The sequence below is a fragment of the Megalops cyprinoides genome, chromosome 14, assembly GCF_013368585.1.
Source record: "Megalops cyprinoides isolate fMegCyp1 chromosome 14, fMegCyp1.pri, whole genome shotgun sequence".
NCBI classification, from domain to species: domain Eukaryota; kingdom Metazoa; phylum Chordata; class Actinopteri; order Elopiformes; family Megalopidae; genus Megalops; species Megalops cyprinoides.
The window spans coordinates 21,216,894-21,234,800 of NC_050596.1; the positions used below are offsets into that span (position 1 = coordinate 21,216,894).

General features: G+C 37.7%; 1 protein-coding gene across 1 annotated transcript in view; it reads right to left on the reverse strand.

Annotated features, from left to right (window-relative positions):
- Window positions 1-13,273: 13,273 nt before the first annotated feature.
- The window catches only part of LOC118788809 (low-density lipoprotein receptor-related protein 1B-like), a 358,625-nt gene continuing 353,991 nt past the window's right edge, over window positions 13,274-17,907 (reverse strand). Inside the window, exons 87-91 of the mRNA XM_036544915.1 lie at window positions 17,382-17,458; window positions 16,435-16,525; window positions 16,194-16,344; window positions 15,029-15,103; window positions 13,274-13,558 (exon numbers count right to left, since the gene is read on the reverse strand). Coding sequence (XP_036400808.1) covers window positions 13,418-13,558; window positions 15,029-15,103; window positions 16,194-16,344; window positions 16,435-16,525; window positions 17,382-17,458 — 535 coding nt within the window. The 3' untranslated portion in view covers window positions 13,274-13,417. The remainder of the gene's footprint in view (window positions 13,559-15,028; window positions 15,104-16,193; window positions 16,345-16,434; window positions 16,526-17,381; window positions 17,459-17,907) is intronic.

Here is a 17,907-nt window from a genome sequence, read left to right on the forward strand (position 1 = left end):
GTTCAATGACAGGATTGATATGGATTGATATCTAGGCAGACAAAGACAGAAGGGCACTGTTTTAACTGAGAATGGATTAACTTACCCACATTGTCTCTTTAAACTTACACTGTATAGATTAATATTAGACTGTCATTCATTTATAATTTGAATTTACATTTCAACTAAAGATGAAACAATGAATGAACAAAAGTTCAGTTGTATAGCACCTATATTGACTTTTTGCAAATTAAATTCTTAAACTGCAACTAAATTCTTTTCTCTGTCACTAATCCAGAATCAGTATTCAGCCTTTGCACAAAATACTTGGGGCCATTCTCAAATTCCTTTTGTGCATACAGTTAAATTTTGTGTGCCTGTTTTCTGCACCAGTCGCTGATTGTAACAACTGACCTGGGAGAACCGAGAAAAAATTGCACTGATGTGCATTTAATGGGTAATACTGCTTTTAATAAACTTGTCTCCTCTGTCTCTCTTGATCGTCCAGCTAAACGAGGCCAAACCACGAATAAGATAAACGATGTGTAATTGCTCATCAGACTCAGGCGAGATGGTAACACTTGACGCACAATCAGTTGGTTTTGCCAAGCTCATAATTTTGAGCTCCACATTGATCAATCTGTCAAACTCTTACCTTGTCCTCAGCCAGGCCGTTGCAGTTATGAGACATAATTTGCTGCAATTTATCTCTCAAGGTCAATCTGATGCAGGGCGGATGTGGCCCCAAGTCTGATTGCTGTATTTTAAAGAAAATAATATATTGCTCTCATCATAGGTGTGTGATCAATGCTTCTAATAATCAACATGAAAATGACTTTGGTCAGCTCTGTAGTTATGCTGTCCGAAAGCCAAATAGGATTTTTGAGTTTTTTTAAGCTTGATTTTTTTTTCTACTTGGGAAGGTGTCAGGTATAATTGACTCCAAAATAAATTTTTGGAGAGATACAAGGGACTTCCTGCTGCACATTTATTTACAACAATGAATTAAATACACTGGCAAGATTTACTGTCAGTAATGCAATGAACCAAAACAATGCACAACAAGGTCTGAGTAGCCAAATACCAACATTGCTTTTGGCTTGATATAGAGCATAAAATGATGTCATCCTCACATTACACATTAAACTACATGCCCTGATCAACATCATCTTGCACTCCACAGACTAGAGCCCACAGACTTGCTTCCCACTGAAACATTTACATTTATTCATTTGGCAGACACTTCTATCCAAAGCGATGTACATAGGTTACAGTTCTTTACAATGTTATCCATTTATACAGCTGGATATTTACTGAGACAACTATGGGTTAAGTACCTTGCCCAAGTAGAGCAGCAGCAGTGTCCCAGCGGGGATTGAACCGGCAACCTTTCGGTTATGAGTCCTGCTCCTTAACCACTATGCTACACTGCCGGAGAGTAATCTATTGCAGGCTGTTCAGTCTACTAATTTTGCACTTATACAAGAGCTACTTTGTCCCTAAGAATGAGTTTGGAAATTTGAGAAAATTTGTCTAAATAATGAACAAAATAAACACCTGGTAAAACAAAATTTTTTATTTTTTATTTATATTTTACATCAAAATCTACAAAATCTTGGCTAGCTTTCAGCCGCCATACTTTAACCACTGGGCCTAGTGACAAGGCTCCTGTATATGGCAAAAAAAATTGGGAAGATTCAACATGGAAAAATGACAGTTATTCAAAGAAAATGAGGTAAGATCACATGGGTATTCAAAACTGGTTAAGGAATAATGAAGTGGGAGAAAAAGGGTCCATGTGCTGTTCACTAAGTGTTGTGGGATAAAATGTCTACACGCCTTGCTAACCTTCAAAAGCAAAATAGTTTAGAACAGCAACAACAGGAAATTTCCCCTCTATTCTTAACCATGACATAACTCTTGATATAACTTCAGCACGGTAACTGAGAAGATACACATATTAACATCCAATGGATTGCTAATTTTGAGATATGATTGATACACAACTTAACCATATTTTTAGAGAAGGCTGCTAAAACAGAATTTTTAATCTTTATTAATTTTAGGTGGAGGCTTAACCTCCCTCTCCTCCCCAAGCAGCCACCACCGCGCTACCCACAATCCATTGTTCTAGTTAACAATAACATGAAGGTTTATGTCACAAACTGTAAAAACAGGGCAGGGTTATATCAATATTACGATATCGTAAATACTAATTATTCGTGCTGAGTAAGCGATATGATGTCTGACAATGCAGTATCTCGGGGGACATCTTGCAGCCTGACTGATTAATGGATATTTATTCTTCTCATTCACAGAGAAAAATAAATATCCAGCCGACCTTGCTGTATCTGTAATTTGCGTCATCAGTGTTGGATGTAGTCATAGTTAGATGGAAAAAAACAGGTTAGTTTTACGAAAATACATTGATTCATAACTATACATGTAAACTATACATGTACGTAAACTATCCGTGTGAGTTCATAAATATAAAAAGTTTACTTTTCTTCATTTGTCTCTCTTACGGAATACACTATGAATTGATCTATTAAGGGATGGTTTGCCTAACTGTAAATAGCTGATAAGGGAATGCTCACCCCAGTTCGTTTCAGCCAGACGATCAAGTTCAGCGGCCATTGTATTGCCCTTTTTTTAAACAATGTGTGTCCATGCTTTGGTTTCCCCTTCTCTTTGGACTAGGAACACTGTAGACGCTGTGTACACTCCGATATTAGTAGACTCCAAACAAACCACTGAATACCGGCGTTTGCGAACCACAGAAAGTCGTTTTATGCCCTCGGACAAACTGCTGCTTACTTGTCACCCGATCTATACTGCTAATTGCATAGTCACCAACATCTCCCTCTATTTCAAAGTTACCGCCATTTATTCCCCCTCCCCCCCTCGCCTCCTTCTTCCGGTCAGCAGTTGACCTTTTTGCGCATGCCTGTACAGGAGGCTGACACAACTTGTGTAAGGACGTAAAACCCCAATGAAAAGTGCGGTTGCGTGAGGAGTGTTTGTGGCCCTTACCCCAAACAAAATCAAACCTATCAATTTAGCATCATAGGTGATGCGCATTTAAAACGGTATGGTCCCTTTGAAAAAGCACTCAAGGGTGTTCTTTGGAAAATTATCAGTAGTGAACCTATTTTTATCATGCTGCTAAATGCCAATATCATTCTATATTTCTATTTGTTGTATTTTATACCTCTCTATTTATTTGATTCAATTTATTCTTTTGTTGTCTTGATGTATGCCGGACGGTGCAGTTGTGACACTCAAATTTCCTTCGGGATTAATAAAGTATTTATTCTTATTCTTATATTTTGTCAGATAGAGCCTGACCTTTTTTTAATGAAAATGAAAGTGTGTTCTGTTTACCACATTAAGTGCATGGTCCATAGAATGAAAATGACCTTTCCCTGGGTTTTGTTCTCTCATAAAGCAAATTTAGATACTTTTTAAACATAGCATTTTGCACTGTGTAGAATATCAGAATGATCAATTACATCATATCCTAATGCAACTGCACTTCTCTCTGCTGCAGTATGGGCAATTAATTGGATGATCAAAGCTGCCTGTGCAGGGATATGGCCTCTGACCTCTACTGGCTCTCAACGCACAGAACATAACATTATGTTAACTTGGAGCCCAAAGAATAGTGTTGTGTAGGGGGTGTCCAGTCTTTGAAGCGCTTTGTAACGTTACCTCGAATTCTTGCAGTGTGGACTGGTAATTGGGTAATTAGAGACTGTGGGGTGTCTACATGGCAGAACAAGCTTCACCTCCTGACCCCCATCCCCCAGCTTCTCAGTTTTTACATGAACATCGCAAAGTTGTTGCACCCTGAGAAGTAACATTTTAATCTGAAATTTGTCTTTCTCTTATTTGATTGAGCACTGGAAGAACTCTGTGGTGCCAAAAGCATTGACAGCTTGACCACATGTTTCTTGCTGGTCCCGTACAAAGCATCAGCTTGTTAATGGTGGCCTACAGTCAGATGAAAGCTCTGGTGCAAAATATGTGGAATGTGTTTCAAAACAATACCGCTTCCTGTGAGTGTAAACTGTGTGGTCTAAGTGAGGAAAAAAAAAATCCCAAGACTGTAGCAAGCTTATGATAACGTGCCTGAAAAAAGGATATTCATTGTGTGCACAGACTGGCAGATTCACATGTAAACAGGGTTTTAATTTAGACTGCTGCAATAACGGACGCTTGTGCAATGCTGAGCAGTACCATCAACTGTTATCTTATTCCACTCACATGTATTTGCTTAAACAGGTCCTCAGGCAAGTCAGCTGACCAATAAAGGCTCAATAAACAATTGGTCCTCAAATAACAGCAGGAAGAAATAGTAAGTGGGAGTTTCCCTGGAACTACTACACAGGTCTCATCAGAATCGCTTATTTTATTGTGATGCAAATAATACAGGCTGCAGGTATTTTGAAATATATTCTGGTATATTGCAACATATCACAGGGATATTGTGATAGTTCACGAGGATATTGCAATATGTTACAGGGATATGGTTGTAGGTCACAGTGATATTGAGGTGGGTCATGAGCGTATTGTTATCCTGTCCATCATTGGGGATATTCTGATATTCCATGCCGAGACACATAGATACCAGTCAGTGTAAACTACAAAGGATTCTTTGACATTTTGGGGCTCTTGTGTCTTTGAGGGATACTGTGAAAATCAGTTCCCATGGGTGTTGAGACATGAAGATAGTTTTCTGTTTTTAATTGGGATGCTGTACTGTATTTGAAAATAGCTGCAGCTTTGAATATGGTGTAGCCCTCTATCATGCAATAAAAGACACACCCATGACCTTGGTAAATCACTTAGAAAGTCATCAAACACTATCATGATTACAATAATGAGTCATGGTTCCACATGTATTGCATCTACACTGTAGCTAAAACAGTTAATAAAACTAGGTGACAGAGAATAAATGAAGTGGGGTTCATGCAGTCAACAGATGTGGATACACTGGTTCACTTCACTTCTTGCATAATGCATGGCACGTCTTGGGACTGTGTTCAGACCTTTATGATTCTAATTTATAGTACAGGTATAAATAAAAATATATGCTCATTTTGTGTGTTTTTAGAAAAGCCTATATGTTCTTGTCCAGTTGTTTGGTTGGACTTGCCATGCATTTGTCGTTAAACATTTTTTAATGCCACAAAACAATTGAATTCTTCCCTACTCTTCCCAGCACCTTTCCTGAATTTATATCAATTGTCTGTGCATTGTGGAGAAGTATCTGTTGGTTGCAATGCAATGGCCAAGTGCATGATGATGGCATCTAGTCAATTGAGGACAGTGCCTTTCTTTACAGTTCACAGCTCTTTGGATTTCTTAACAAAATTGTGATTAGGCATTGTGTGTCTTCTGCTCAACCCCAATAGCCCCTACCACTTCACTGTAACAACACAGCAAGGTTTATGTTTTTTTTACCCTCCTTTTTAGTAAAAGGGCAATGCTACAGAAAAACCGCCATTTGATATGTTGCTAATTTCTTACAAAACAGCTTGTATACTCATTCTTACCCTGCCTTCTTTCTCGTCTCAGACTGAATCCAGAATTCCAGAATCCAGAATAATCAAAGTAGGATACCACAGGATACAGAGCTTCACAGATTCACTGATAATTAAGTAATCCAGCTAGCTCACCTCATGATCTGTGCCATCTTGCAGACAATCCAGATTATATAGAAATCAGTAGATTTGTGTAGATGGTACATACATTTGTGTTTGGTTGCAACAGACATACTGAGGACTGGAATTCATTTTCATCCCTATGGGTAGCAGTAATAACACTAATTATATTTTTTGGAGGTAGCCTACTTCAAGATTTTTCAAACAGCAGCAGAATCTTTGATAATCATAACTAAAAACTTATAAATTAATTATAAACTTCATTTAGTGGGTTCAGTGATTCCCATGCACGATTTTAAAAGATCTTTCAGAAATGATAATACTTAGAACAGATACCGTACTTAAGAGCTTAAGCATTTTAAGTTGGGGTGGGAAATCTAGTTTTTTTTCCAACAATACTGATAATCCCTTTACTACACTGCCATCTGTATGGGGGTTTACTGTTTCCAATGTGCTAAATTCAGCTTCTGCTAAAGCTTTATAACAGCCTTATTACTTATAACAACAGTTCATAACAGCTTTATAACAACCATAAATCTATAAATGTTAAATTGCATGTCTCCTCACAACAGGGTTGGGACACAGGAATTCTGTTGTACACTATGCCCATCTAAGTGTTGTATTTAACAAGTGGTGGAAAACTGATGCTCATTAAAAAAAATCTGAAGCAATTTATGGATAGATCACATCACCTGTCATCAAACAATATTTTGTCCACTGTAAGCTTTGCTCTCAGAAGTTAAATATCAACGGCACATAATTGTTCTTCTCATGATATGAATACACTTGAGAACTTCAGGATGGCAGTACCGAGCAGTTTAGCCTTCTGAGTCTGGTGTACTGATACATTCATTAACACCAATGATAAAATGCAATGCAACAATAATTTATCCTTGTTGACTGACAGCTCCGGGATCTGCAGAGAGTCTGACTGCTCAATATTCTGAGGAAGATTTGCCTTGTTTGCCCTAAAATTCAGGACAGAGATAATTTATGCTTGCCTTAGGCAAGCAAAGGCAATTCTAATTAACATTTAATTTCAGACTGGTCATGATTTTGGTCTCATTCTTCAATAATCAGTCCATACACAGTCTTTTTTTTAATTAGACCCCTAAGTAAACATGACTGCTATAAACAATGATGGATACTATTTCAGAAATATGTGTATTGGTTATCAAGGGTGAGGTACTCATCAAGATACTAAAGATAATTTAATTAATGACAGAAGTAATGCTAACACACTTTATAAAGCTTTGTAACTACATCACATTTTTGGAAAATGGTACATTGAAAAATTAATTATACTTCATTTCTTGGAATTGCCAGAGGCTACCCACAAACTCTGGGATTTGCACATTGAGTGAACTTTAACTATTGATGAATATAATGGAATTGAAAAAAGTAGCACTAACAAAATCTCATAATAGATCATTACATACATACATACACACATAAATACATACACACACACACATGCGCACACATTTTTTTTTTCTTCAGTAAATTGAGGCTCAAGGGACATTTGACTGATGCGTTCATAATCTTTAAAGGTTTGTATGAGGTGGACCATGGAAATTCTTTCAAACAGAGTTCTGTCAGCAGAGAGGATATAGATGGAAAGGACCTAAAAGTGGACTTCACACTGACAATACAAATGATTTCTTCACACACAGCTTGCCAACATTTTTGTGAGACAACCTTGGATTTTCCATGACCAAACTTGACACAATTACAGTTTCAGTACAGATGTATGCACACATTTATCTGCTTTTTTATTGCTGTGATAAAGGTTTCGGCCACATTATTGTTGCTAATATTATATTGTGTCCCTTGTTAAAGGGAAATAATCTCAGTGTTTTTTAATGTATGGGAAGTTAATGGAGTTTTTTTAATGTATGAGAAGTTTAGTATTTTAATTGCTTTCAAGGAATAAGAATGTTACATAAATGAAGATTATCATTAGTATTACAGATAGGGGCTGAATGGTCTCTTTTTGTCATTGAATTATTTGTATATATTTAATGTATGTATAAAAAAGCCAATTGTTCCACCGAAAATATTACATTGTATGGTAAAAAAGTCACAATGGAGTGATAGATGTATTTACATACATTTACATTAAATAACATCTTATAACATCTGATAAATAATCCCTATGTTGTCAACAAAAGAACAAAAAAGGGCTACCTGCTGCAATCTGTGCCTCTGACACAAAATTTGGAGGCTATGGAACCCTCAGTCCCATCAGTTTGAATGGAGATCCAAACAGGAACAATATGGTCAATAAAAGTAAATGTAAAATGCAAAAAAAAATGTAATCTAAAATTAATTTTAGTCACCACAAGAAATATATTTGGAAACATAAATTAATAAATAAATTCATGTTAAACACAATTGCAGTGAAAAACAATAGGGTGCACTGATGGCCTTAACTGTACAAACATGACACCAGCTTCAGCACTGGGTGTGTCTGCCATTTTTTACTCGCTCACAGTAGCATGTTTGTATGATTAGGCCTACAGTTTGAAGTGTGCAATCATCTCTGTGCAGTGAGGCCAATTGAAGGACCACTGATATTTTGGTCTTTTTGCTGAGAAAGAAGTAAAAATAGTGATGAAGACCTGGATATCATATATGTGTATGTATATGTAGCGGAGCTGAAGTGATTAGCTCGTCGGAGTCCTGCGTAAAGCCTTAGGTAGCGGGTAGCAGGTAGCCGAGTGGTTGCAGCGGCTACGTCACTCCCCCTGAGACCTGGTTAAGTAGCGTTGTCGCCGACAGGCTAACGGCAATTTGCCTTTAGCTCAACTGGCAACGACGCTGGCTTTAAGGGGTTGGCAGCGAGCAGTAAGAACCTCGGTTCGAAACTCGCTCGCTCGCCGACCCACGTAACATCACATTAAAACACAACGCAAGAGACCACCCGTTACATATATATATATATATATATATATATATGAGATATCTAGAGGAAAAAGGAAGACAGAGCTGCTCCACAGATGCACAGTACCTGACAGATTTTTGGCTAGCTTTGGGGCCCTGTGGTAAATGCCTTTGATTATTTACAACTCTGTAACAGCTGCACGGTGGTAATTTATTTAGTGAAATGAGTTACACATTTGAACAACTGCAGATTTGTCATAGCAGATGGCCAGACACTATTAACTGGGGATGACACCTTAAGATACAAATAGCCACAATTTGATGTTTTGTCACATTTTACAAAACAATGGTCCTGTACCTGTGATATCATACATATGATGCAGTTTTTATGTTCTGCAAACATGTTACATAATGAGCTGCAGGGCTTCCTTACAATTGGTTATTTAAAGAGAGTTGTACATAATAATAATACCGTTACAGCTGTTACATGAATGGCCTATTTTGTTAGTCAAGCCTCTTAGACAGAAATTAATTCTGGTAAGATTTTTTTATTAGATGAAGTGAGGGTCAAATCTTTCATTTCCAAACATACACTTCTTTTTATACTTTTTTTCCATCTAAAACTACCCAGGGTGCTTTTTTACGGATTCTAATTTAGAGGCAATCAGAGCATGTTATACCATATGAAACTACTGAAACTCTGTTCCTGTGACTGGAAATGAATAAATAATCTCAACAAATGAAAGTATTGCTGTTTGATGAAGGCCTGGATAAGATCCTCTTTTATGACCTCCTAACATCCTCTGGTTTCCCGATTTCAGCACTTACTGCTGTAACAAGCTGATTCACTTCATTTACGTAAGCCTCCAAACACCCACACAAGGCACTCCATCATTTTGTCTGGATATTGACTGTATTAATTACCTAAAGTATGTTCTTAGCCTTCCGTGTTTAACACTTGGCAATTTCAAAGTCCAGATAAACGCTTCAACAAATCTTTACTCTGTCAGCTAATTATGGGTATATTGTGCTAGTCTGTTTAAGTATTTCTTTATCCTGATTTTACATGGGACATTTCTGCTCTCACACTAGCGCTGCTGAAGCCCCTTGGGTATAAATTAATGAGTTTGCATGGCTGATGCAGTTCATTTGTCAATGACAATGACGAACATGAGGTTCCCTCTGAAATCATTTAGGAAATTGAATGACACAAGCAGAACGTGTTTATTAAAAAGATGTGACTACTTAATAAAATTGAAATGGTGAAATGCATTCTTAATATTAATAGTAATGATAATAATAATAATAATAATAATAATAATAATAATAATACAAAAAGGAATATTCCAGCATTTGCTGACACATGTGACAGACCTCACATTAAATTATTAACAAAATCTCTAAATCAGATGCTAGTACAGTATAAACAAACTGAAACTTTGAAGACTAAAAGGGAAACCAATTTCTTTTCATCTAATGTTGACAGCTGGCAGCTGCTTTCCTGCATTAATACAGAAGAGATGGAAAGATGATAATCGTGCAGAATCCTTTGCCGTCAGTTATATTTGACAGTCAAGCAGAAGTCGAAGATTAAGACGTTTGCGATGAGAAAAGGTGACTGTTTTCTGATTGCCCTCCAATCTTCGTAATCCTGTAAGATCTTCCTCCTTCTCTTCCAGCCTGTCTCCAGATTATCTCAATGTCATTCCACAATGGAACAGCCAAAGCCCCTGGAAAACCTTGACAGATTTAAAAATTGATGTAGTATTGGGCTCTTCCATACTGATAGAAAGATCATTTGCCTGTTGGAGGTGGTAAGACAAAAATGTAACTCCTTGACAACATGACATGACACAGTGGTTACATTTTAAACGTCCTTCACATCAGCCCCTGGTATTCCCATCAGCACACTCTTGCTTCAGAGGCTGATTGAAACATGTGGATTCATCAGACAATGCCTGTAATTAAAAACCTAAACCGGTCGCTGGAATCCAATCAAATGCTGGATCCTGGAAGGACATCCAGGTGGGAAATAGATGAGGAAAAACAGCAAGGACTGAACATAGCTGGTCACTTATCTATCGGTTGCCATGGAGAAGGTAAGAAAGGACAGAGGGATTAAAAAGGCTGGTGTGTGTAAGGCTGTTAGAGCTGAATTACCATTCAAAGTGTGCAGCGGTGCTAGAATACAAGACTTGGCTGATGCTCTTTGCTTTTTCTGCAAACGTAACCTTCGATCACTCATTTTCACTGGAATGAGTTTCGGCGGAGGAGGATGCACTATCAGGGGGGAGTGAGGGCCCTGGGTGAGCCCTGAACACATGACTGTATTACTGGCGTAATCCCTCCTCGGTTGTTACTCTATGATCGAATTATGCCAAAGCACCCACAAGGGAGTCTTACCCTTAATGACACTTTATAGTCACTGTGATTTATATCATTAATAACAAGGGCCAATATTACAGTAAAAGCCTGTATCCACCTCTCCATGTTCAATTTTACACTTACAGAATGGATTTATTTATTCTAGGAAAATACAAGACAGCATTTTACTGTAGCTCTGGCAATAAATTCTTAGATTAAGAATCATTGCATTCTCTGTCCATTAGTGTGTGGGCAGTGGACTCTACTCGGTACTTTACTGTGACTCAAATGGGGGAGTGAGAGGAAAGGTGTACAGGCATGATGTCAGGATTACCTTTGCTATTGTAGACTCGGCAAAGCTGTGCTGGTAATTCTCCAATTTCCACCAAGGTATCAACCCCCATTGCTTCATCCCTCAGCTAAAGTAAATATTTTTCCCTAAACTTAGCGCAGTGTAACTTCAAACTCTAATATTATATCTTTACCATTTTCAGTCATCACACCAGGGCTTTGTGGGATTTGTAGTTCAGTAAAACATTCAGTGCAATTTGCCCAAGCCTTAGCAACAGCGCAAAATAATTCTACTGCAGGAGGTGGAGATTCTGCTCTGTGTCTCAAATCTGTGTTTTGCTCACTTAACTTTTGGCTATTTAGTAAAAGGAGACTATGAGACACTAATTTGCTCTTATGAAGTATAACTGCTAAATGCACTATTATTAAAAAATAAAACACATTTTTACTGCAATCAAATGCATCTAAATAATTTTATGTTTGTAAATTGTTCCAGCAATTAGTTTTTACAAACAGGGAAGATAAATATTACTGTATTCTGTAAATAATGCATTAGTGATTTTGTCAAATAACACAGAATGACAAAAATACAAATATTTCATATACATTTCATTCAGTGAAGGCCCCTATATGGTATAAAATCTGCAAAATGCACGCAGTGTAACAAAAACATATAAAACAAGTGTGTCTTTGTTTATCTAATATCGGCTTCAAAATGGAACATCTACGTGGAAACATCCGTAGGGATGTGTTTTATCTCGAAATTTAAAAGTAAAAAGCCTCATTTTGCTTAAATGCCCAGTCAGTCTGAATGCAATCAAGACCAGAGCAACACCAGATTTCTCTTTGTGGTGCATCAATCAAAGCTGTCGGACTAAGTCAAAATTCAAATATTTGCTTTGTAATTGTAAAATGCAATATAAGATGACCAAAATACTAAAACTAAAATCAAAATGCTGTCAGAAAACAAACAAACAAAAAAAACTCAGTGTACCTTATTTAACTTGCCTAATAAAATGAAGTGGCAACACGTGACTGAAACAGCAAGAAATTTCCCATTATTTCATATAGATGTACATTTTATATAAAAGTTCTTACATTTAATACATTTGTTCAAAATACAAGCAGCCAGAGTTGACATATAAATCAAATACAAAATTATAAAACTTGTTAAATCTATGTGCATCCATTTGCAAATGTAAGGATAACAGGATGGTTTGGTTCTTATTATTATTATTTTTTTTTTTTTTAGAAAATAACTTTGCAACTATGAAGCCCTAAATCAAATGCTTTCAAAGTGCATTTACTTATACAGTGAGTTGATGACAGCTGGTGAGTTCAAAACATTATTTCAAATATCAGCAGGAAATGCATAATTTGTCTATATCCACCTGTGAATTTGGTGCTGAAACATATGGGAAGTGCTTGAAGAAGTTAGATGTACACAGGAAACGATGCTCTCATTTCTCAGACTTGTTGCAGTAACAGACAAGTAAACAGAACAGAAATGAAACTGATAACTTGATATTAATGAAAATTTCTTTAGTATTCAACTGTTATGTGAATAACGATGGCACACATCTGTTTGTAAAGTTTTCTTCAGAGCTGTATTTTCTCAAAAATAAAATGAATAAAATAATAGAAAAAGGAAAAAAAAAGACACCAAAACAAAACCAAAAAAAAAAATTGCTTTAGATGGAAACCTTCTTAAACAGAAGCCAGCATAATGTAAAGCACACATGTAGAATCTGGGGAAAAGCAGTAAATACATAACGGTTAAAGATGCAATGCTTGAGCGTAATATGACTAAATAAAATAGTCAAATTGGATGTATCATTTATCCTTGTTGATAGAACACCTAAAAGGTAGTGTACTTTCACCTAAAAAAAAACAGGTCTAAAAGAAAATAACTGTTATTAAAAATATTGACACATCATCAATTTATCATGTGTGAAGTCATTTGCAAATCAGCAGCTTTGTTTTAATGTTTTATATATATACACATTAAAACTTTATATTCTTCATAAAACAAACAAACAAACGAACGAAAAAAAAAACTTACGAATGGTCAATAACTTTCGGCTCACAGATGAAACAAGGAGGTAATGCTGATGCCAAAGAAACAGAAGGAAAAGGGATTATCAGAACCTGACAGGACATAGAAAAATCTTTTTTCCCTTTCATTTGTACATTTATACAGATCGTATAAAAGAAGAAAAGAGTGTAAAATCAGTCTACGCAGCTGTTTCACGAATTGTCCCCTCCAGTTTCTTTGGGAGTAGCTCTCTTCTCTCCTCAATGTTCACCATTGGTTTTCGACAGTTCTGTCCATCAAGGTAAATCTTGGCATACATGGGGTTGGAGTAGTTTATGGGCTACAATAGCACAGCAATAATAACAAGTTAGAATTCTGTATATTATATAGTAATTTCCAAAAACAACAACACAATAGAAGGCCTTTGTTGTGTCTGCTTATACTGTAAATACCTCATCATTCACTGGGAATGAATGATAACCAGAACTTCCAATCAAGATTTTTTTTTTTTTAATCTTTAGAAATCTTGAAATCTTTAGTGAACTGGAACTCTGATATATGTTGATTTCCTCCAAATATTTACTCCAGCACACATGGCCTCACAGCCTGGTGACTGAATAAGAACCTCTATGTAAGACACTTCCAGTCATACTCAAGTTTCACTGAAGTTATTTGCATTTGGACTGATGTGCATCAAATTGTGATGTCCATACTGAAGTTATAACCTTAGGGTCATCGATTGTTAGTTGATGTCCTATGTCTCATACACAATCACACAAACACACAATTTGAAAACAATCTACCCAACTACATTAAATAAAGCACTGTCGGTCAGTAGACTGGGATTTTTTGTACTAAACAGTATGATGTGATTATATTGAAAGCAAGGTTATCAAAGGCCAACTGGTCGGGGACAGAAACACACATTTCATGCAGAGTAAACATCAGTCACATCTACACAAGCACATGCAGACATGCAAAATAAAGACACCATGGAATTTCAGTTTGTCTTTAGGATAGTCTACTTGCTTTGATGCCACTGGCTTTGGGCCAGTTATTCTTGAACAGGGGACCAGTTGATGTAGATTTATGACTTATTTTAAGTGATTTCTCAACTCATGTTGGGACCCAGTACTGCAACAAATCACTGTCAACAACCAAAATATGCCAGTGATTCATTAGTACAGTACACTAACTGTATGACAGCAGCTGTGTTCTTGTGCTGAGGTGGCACTTAGTAAAATTAGTAGTAGTAATTTTCAAGGGCTGTGGATGAAAACTTTTGATGTGCCAATGCACTGAGTAAACATTGGTTTAGCCAGAATAAGGGATTAAAATAGTAAAGTCAATGGTATTTATTTTTTAATGTAGCATGAACATTGCTACATCTCAATTTAATGGATGGTGAACACAGTGAAACTAAGCAACAGTACAACATTCTTTAGCTATAGGTAGCTAGCAAAAGAGAGCATGTCAGCCATGCAGAAGTTTTTGAAAGTGAATTAAGCCAACAAATACACAGCTGCAAAGCAATAACATGCAAGTTTGCTCTTGCTAAATCATGAAAACTTATATCTTCACTCAAACGGACCTTGGGATTATAAAGGTTGGGTGAACTGGATTTAACCAACACATTATCAGAATATTAATCTGATGACCACAAAAAGTGTTTCCACAGATGAATTTGGGGCCATGCCATATATCTATATATGTAGTTCTGCACCAATTCTGAAGCAGTTGCATGGGGTGGACAGAGGTGTGGGTGGGGTAGGGGGATGGTAAAGACAGGCTAAAAGTACAATAAGATCACCTGTCCTGGAATAATCTCCTTGGGGACAATGTGAACGGGCACACTGCGAGGATCACTGGATCTTACACACCAGCCCTACAACAAAGAAGGGCACACGATCCTGTGTCTGAGAAACACACTTCACTCCTTACTGCTTCTATTTGTTGGAGTGAAGTGGTATTCACAGTTGAAAACTAAAAGTAAATGTTAACAAGCAGCAAATACGAAAACCATACTGGGTCTGCCTGTGGCATGTGCTGTACCCTTTATTTTTCGGATTTCTAGGATGCAGTAACCGTTTCATAAACCGAGATTTATACAACAGAATGTGTGAATGAGTGCTTGATCTTACTAATCATAATGCTGCCTCTGGGAGTTGTTTGAATACACACAAGAGAATATTGAGATTTGGCAAATATATATATATATATATATATATATATATATATATACACATATGTGTTCTGCAAAATGCACTGGTGCATAAGACTGAGTGCATTTGATGTGCATTGGAACTTGTTGAGATCTGAGGCACCACTTTCCACATTGAATTCAGCGCTGCGTTGAGTAGCAGATTAGCAGATATTGAAGAGCAAGAGCAGGCAGTTAGGTTGCAGCAGGCAGGTTACAGGACAAAAAAAAAAATCTTTTAATATGCAGAATGCCCCTACAGTATTAAGACCTACTAGAACATGATTATGACATTGACTACACTATCGATTTCCCATGCAAACTTAATCAAGGAGACTGAACATACATCTCATCCAGTTTCATTTTCAAGGTTCAATACTGCATTGAAGGCTGTCTCATGTCATGTACATGCATCAATTTTAAACTTTTATATCAAGGCAGCAGAAGTAGAACTCTACAACTCTAAAAGGACACAGATAATCATTAGGTCTGCTGGTGAGCCTCTGTACATTCCAAATGTACCTCTTCTCTATATCTGTTTGATTTGCTCTTACCACAGCTGTTTGTCTGATCTCCAAATTCTGTTCTCTGACTGTTTTAATATTCCTTTTATCAATTTAAAAATGTATTTTTGAATAATTTGACAAAACTAATATTGAGTTCTTAAGGATCTTCTGCAGGGTGGGGTCCTACCTTGACTCTGCCCAGTCTACACAGAAGCAGGCTCAGAAATTTAACAGATTTAACAGATGGTAGAGTGCAGACAAGCTCCAACCTTATGCGGGTCCAGTGTGAAGTTGGGATGCAGAAGGTTGCCGGCGTCTGCGTGGTTGTCATGGTCGACCTCGTACATGTTGTATGAGGGGTTGCCGATCTCTACGTTCAGCCCTCCATTGGTCATTGGCTGCCTCTGCACCCTCTTGCCTCTGGACAATGACAATATTTTTCAATTGTTGTTTATTTATTTATTTATTTTTTTAATTCCATGTGCCGACAAGTTGCAATGCTCAACTTACCTCTGCCTCCTTTTGCAAATAAGGACGCCTGCCACCACAGTGGTGATTAAGATCACAAGAAGGACGAGAGGGACAATGATGGCTATACTTCCTACAACACACAGCATAAAAGTTGAAGGTGAGATCCCGGTAATCTGTTTATCACGACATTTTAACATATGTTGCGTCTTTGCTGTATGATCCCTTATAACATCTACGTTTCTTTTGATAATTGGGTTATCGAAACCGAAATCTGATATTACGTGGTAAATGTGGGAATCGTTAATATTTTCCATATGTTTGGATCCACAGAGTTTCACTGATAAAACAGTAAATTGTTTTCTGCTTCTGCTGACAGGTAATTAATTCATTGTCTGCCTATTTCTGAGAATGTATTTGTGAAATGGAAGCCTTTCTTTGTCTCCAAGCCAATCCCAAGTGTAAACTGAATGCTGTTTTTTCCTGTGGTCAAAGACAAATGAAGTCCATCTGCTGAACACAACCAAAGAAAGTCCTGTATAATTTTACACTGCTACAAACACAAAATTGTTGAAAGTTTTGGAAAAGAAAGGCAAACCTACACTTCACACTTAGTCTTTGGAGACACACAGTAAAAGTATTTTTCGATAATGACCTTTTTTCATCCAGCTCGGCCCTATTGGGGTCCAAAAGAGGTGTAATTTTGTCTGAGTCAAACAAAAAGCAAGCAGCAGAGGTGAGTCCCTTGAACAAATCTTTTGAAATGTCAAATCAAGTCTCCAGCTCCCTATAAAATAATGGAAGGACTGTAAAAGTGTGATGACTTGCAGCTTTATAAAGATCTCCCAAAGCCTGAGAGCGGCTTGAGAGCAGAAAGCAGCAGTATCTGCGCCTCAGACAGGAAAGCTGACTGCACAGAACACAGAGGAGGTGGTGCGCGTGGGGAGGAGGGGAGGGAGGGGGGTGTCACAGGGTGATCTGGTACTCACTCCCACTGGTGTTATCGGAGCGGCTGCTCTTGGGTGCTGGCCTCTCACACTGCGTCCCGGACCAGTTGGCAGAACACCTGAAAGAAGCCAATTAAGGAGGCAAAGTTAATGGTCTCCTGCTGCTTCTCTGGCCCAACCTGCAAAAAAAAAAAAAAAAAAGGAAAAGAAAAAAAGGGAGGGCGGGGGGGGGGTGTACCGACCCACTCCTTGAGCATGCATTAATGATCAGAGAGCTATCCATTTCAAAGAGCAAGAGCAAGACAGAGTGAGAGGAAAAGAAAGAGGCAGAGAAAGGAGGGGAGATAGAGAGGGACAGGATGGCAGGCAGAGAGAGACGGAGGAAGAGGCGAAAGAGGCAGGAAGAGCTAGAAAGAGTAGGGAAGGATGGGTGATAGATAGAAAGACAGCTGTGAGTTGGGTTCTGCAACCGAGGCCTCGATTGTGGTTAACACTTAAGGAGGTGATGTGGGGAAGGGCGGGGGGGGGGGGGGGGGGGGGGGGGGGTGGTGGAGGGTTCAAGGCACGG